The sequence below is a fragment of the Oncorhynchus nerka genome, linkage group LG26, assembly GCF_034236695.1.
Source record: "Oncorhynchus nerka isolate Pitt River linkage group LG26, Oner_Uvic_2.0, whole genome shotgun sequence".
Taxonomy (NCBI): Eukaryota; Metazoa; Chordata; class Actinopteri; order Salmoniformes; family Salmonidae; genus Oncorhynchus; species Oncorhynchus nerka.
The window spans coordinates 42,171,639-42,176,471 of NC_088421.1; the positions used below are offsets into that span (position 1 = coordinate 42,171,639).

General features: G+C 38.3%; 1 gene segment (V, D, J or C); it reads left to right on the top strand.

The window, feature by feature from the left end:
* Positions 1 to 547: 547 nt before the first annotated feature.
* Positions 548 to 2,027, top strand: LOC135564884 (Ig lambda chain C region-like; the record flags this gene model as incomplete). The annotated part of the segment is given in 2 exon segments: positions 548 to 587; positions 1,452 to 2,027. Coding segments are annotated over 2 exon segments (366 nt in total), but the record flags the coding sequence as incomplete, so codon positions are not given.
* Positions 2,028 to 4,833: the final 2,806 nt, after the last annotated feature.

Consider the following 4,833-nt stretch of genomic DNA (forward strand, 5'->3'; position numbering starts at 1 on the left):
GATGTTTCAGTTCCTGTCCTCTCAGTAGAGAGAGTGAAGCTCTGTCTGAATGGATGTTTCAGTTCCTGTCCTCTCAGTAGAGAGAGTGAAGCTCTGTCTTAATGGGATGTTTCGGTTCCTGTCCTCTCAGTAGAGAGAGTGAAGCTCTGTCTGGATGGGATGTTTCAGTTCTTGTCCTCTCAGTAGAGAGAGTGAAGCCCTGTCTGAATGGGATGTTTCAGTTCCTGTCCTCTCAGTAGAGAGAGTGAAGCTCTGTCTGGATGGGATGTTTCAGTTCCTGTCCTCTCAGTAGAGAGAGTGAAGCCCTGTCTTAATGGGATGTTTCAGTTCCTGTCCTCTCAGTAGAGAGAGTGAAGCTCTGTCTGGATGGGATGTTTCAGTTCCTGTCCTCTCAGTAGAGAGAGTGAAGCTCTGTCTGGATGGGATGTTTCAGTTCCTGTCCTCTCAGTAGAGAGAGTGAAGCTCTGTCTGGATGGGATGTTTCAGTTCCTGTCCTCTCAGTAGAGAGTGAGGAGGTTATTGTACGGCTGTGTAAACAAACTGAATCACTGTGGTATTCGGACCAGGAACCAAGCTCATTGTTACTGGTGAGTTCCCTTTATTTAACCTTATGTGTTTTGTTTTCAAGGTTTTTTGTAAAACGTAATAGTTAATAGAGTTACATATTGAACATTATATTCTTATTTCATATTTATTTAGTGTAAATAACCTACTTTGTTGACTGATTATCAAGAGTCATGGACACCATGTGACATCTTCATAGCCTACTGTACATCTGTAGTTGTTGATTTCTCATTTAAACTTAACAAATCTAATGGCAATTTGACCATGTAGGTTACTGCTGTCACTTGACAACAATACTCATTTATAATGTCTCATACAATAATCATCTATTTACTCTGAGGTAGATTTGAATGTGAATGCTACATAAAGTTGTATCAACCTTTAAGGTATTGGTCCCACGTTATATTAAATAATGATAAAACAATGTATATGGTAGTTACACAATGTTGCTACATGATTCATTACATTGCAGGCTAGGACATTACAGTTGGTAACTCTGTTTCCTGGGCGACTAGTAGTAGGATATATGTTTGATTGTATCCCTCATTCAGCACATCTGACTACTTGATTATGTTTAAACCTAGAGATCTGAACTCATTATCCACTTGTACAGAAATCTGCTTCACCTCTGAAAAGTCACATATGGAGAGTTACTTAGGAAGTTTAAAACTAAGACCAGGTACAAACAGAGATTTGTGAGTAACATGTAACAATAGAATTACATGGTTTTAGTGCCTTTTAATTTATGAGGCCAGAATGTTAATTGTTTGAAGCCTTTGAGAAAACGTATTTTTTATTCTACAGTATAATCACACAACCCCGTTTCATTCTACTAACTTATCAAATGATTTTGCGTAATATTTATTCTGCTCATTCTATTGGTCCAGACTCTACCCTCCCTCCGCCTGTCTTGACCATCCTCCCTCCGTCCAGCGATGAGTTGAAGTCCAGCAAAGTCACCCTGATGTGTCTGGCCAGTCAGATGGCCATGGGCTACGCCGATGTCAGCTGGACAGCGGGAGGGAATCCGGTCACCGGCGGCATCGCAACGAGTGGCCCGGTACCGCAAGCTGACAAGACGTTCCAGCTCAGCAGCTGTCTGACCGTTGACACGTCAGAATGGAACCAGGACAAAGTGTTCTCATGTAAAGTCACCGCGGGATCCAAGTTCGCTGAGAAAGACATCAAGAAGTCTGAATGCAGCACTGAATAGCCTGAGATCCATTGTAATGTCAATTTGATAGTCTACATCACTGTTCAAGTTATTGTTAATTCATTACAAGTTTTACCTGCATATATACATTATATTCCATAAAAGATAAATAGCTAATCACACTGATATCATTGGCTACATGATAAGTAGACTTGTTATATTTGAAATGGGTTGTTTTGCAGATGTATAATAGAGGAATAGTTAGAGCTTTGCTGTATTGTGGATATTCAATAAAGAACATTCTAAAGAACCAGTGTTTGTATTAGAGCATGTTGATGAACATCAGTGTTAGCAGCTCTACATGAGGGGAGTTTAACTGAACTCTATTAGAGCATGTTGATGAACATCAGTGTTAGCAGCTCTACATGAGGGGAGTTTAACTGAACTCTATTAGAGCATGTTGATGAACATCAGTGTTAGCAGCTCTACATGAGGGGAGTTTAACTGAACTCTATTAGCATGTTGATGAACATGAGGGAGTTTAACTGAACTCTAATGTTGATGAACATCAGTGTTAGCAGCTCTACATGAAGTTTAACTATTAGAGCATGTTGATGAACATCAGTGTTAGCAGCTCTACATGAGGGGAGTTTAACTGAACTCTAATAGAGCATGTTGATGAACATCAGTGTTAGCAGCTCTAACTCATGAGGGGAGTTTAAGCTCTAATGAACTGAGAGCATGTTGATGAACATCAGTGTTAGCAGCTCTACATGAGGGGAGTTTAACTGAACTCTAATAGAGCATGTTGATGAACATCAGTGTTAGCAGCTCTACATGAGGGGAGTTTAACTGAACTCTAATAGAGCATGTTGATGAACATCAGTGTTAGCAGCTCTACATGAGGGGAGTTTAACTGAACTCTATTAGAGCATGTTGATGAACATCAGTGTTAGCAGCTCTACATGAGGGGAGTTTAACTGAACTCTATTAGAGCATGTTGATGAACATCAGTGTTAGCAGCTCTACATGAGGGGAGTTTAACTGAACTCTATTAGAGCATGTTGATGAACATCAGTGTTAGCAGCTCTAAATGAGGGGGAGTTTAACTGAACTCTATTAGAGCATGTTGATGAACATACATGAGGGGAGTTTAACTGAACTCTATTAGAGCATGTTGATGAACATCAGTGTTAGCAGCTCTACATGAGGGGAGTTTAACTGAACTCTATTAGAGCATGTTGATGAACATCAGTGTTAGCAGCTCTACATGAGGGGAGTTTAACTGAACTCTATTAGAGCATGTTGATGAACATCAGTGTTAGCAGCTCTACATGAGGGGAGTTTAACTGAACTCTAATAGAGCATGTTGATGAACATCAGTGTTAGCAGCTCTACATGAGGGGGAGTTTAACTGAACTCTATTAGAGCATGTTGATGAACATCAGTGTTAGCAGCTCTACATGAGGGGAGTTTAACTGAACTCTAATAGAGCATGTTGATGAACATCAGTGTTAGCAGCTCTACATGAGGGGAGTTTAACTGAACTCTAATAGAGCATGTTGATGAACATCAGTGTTAGCAGCTTTACATGAGGGTTTAGTCAGATCCAGAAATAGTTGATCTAGATATCCAGGATGTAGGGCAGGTTTACTGTAATGTTAATGAATAACCAGAGATGGACCACAAGTTTAGTTTAAATTAGTACTTAATTGAGAACCTTCATTAGTATGATATGATTGTACCATGAGATCATTCTAAAAGTATTCTAAAAGTATATATCTAATAATCATCCATATCTATCTAAAATATAGTTGATTTGTAAAGAAATCATGTGATTGGGGATCACATTATTTCCTTGACAATATTTTCTGGTACTATTTCACTGTATGAGGAATTAAAACAAGAATACAATAACATGATATATTCAATATATTCATATTTTATAGCTACAATATGCAAAAGTGTTATAATCTTACTGCAATGTACAATAGCATTTTGCACATGAATCTGTTATATATCTGCAAATAGCAGGGGGAAGAGAAGTGAGAAAAATATTGTAATATGCTGCCACCTTGTGTTTCAACGGTATTACAGAAATAGTCCTATATCATGGACTGTATTTGCAGTTTTTACCAACGTACATATGTAACGGTTTTCTTCTTCCTCTGAGGAGGAGGAGTCAATATCGGACCAATGCGCAGCGTGGTATGTGTTCATGATGGTTTATTTACTCTACACTGAAATACAACATGAAAATAAATGAAAACCGAAACAGTCCTGTAAGGTGCAGAAAACACTAAAACAGAAAATAATCACCCCAAAAACACAGGTGGGAAAAGGCTCCCTAAGTATGATTTTCAATCAGAGACACCTGCCTCTGATTGAGAACCATACCAGGCCAAACACATAAACACAACATAGAAAAAGGAACATAGACTACCCACCCCAACTCACGCCCTGACCATACTAAAACAAAGACATAATAAAGGAACTAAGGTCAGAACGTGACAACAATGTAAATATTTTAAAGTACAACTTAAGTCGTTTTTGGGGAGTGTCTGTACTTTACTCTTTATATTTTTGACAACTTTTACTTTTACTTCACTACATTCCTAAATAAAATGATGACAATTGCGTACTTTTTCCACCACTGGTATTTACAGATGCTATAGGTAGAAATATTTTATTATAATATGAAATGAGGATTTCAATGATTATAACATTTCTAGACTACATTATGTCCATCACACATCATCAACACAATCACAAATGATCATGTTTATGAAGGTTTGTGTGTTTGTGAGCACAAAGTTCTCTTCAGTTCCTGGTTGATCTTGTTCAGAGAGGGATGTAGTAGTAATGTAGTTAAGACTATATCAGTCCTATAAAGGCCCGTCCACACCAAGGACAATAACTATAATGATAGCTATAACGATAAACTATTCATAAATATAAAACATTGGTGTGCATCTACACTAGATGACAGTTTATCGTTTATTGTTGTACAGTTCACCTGTCAATCAACGGATCAAGGCTTAGGGATCCTCCTTCCTCTAATCTTCATGGACGAAGGCCATTTATTCTGTCTGCTGTCTTCATCTGTGTCCTCATCT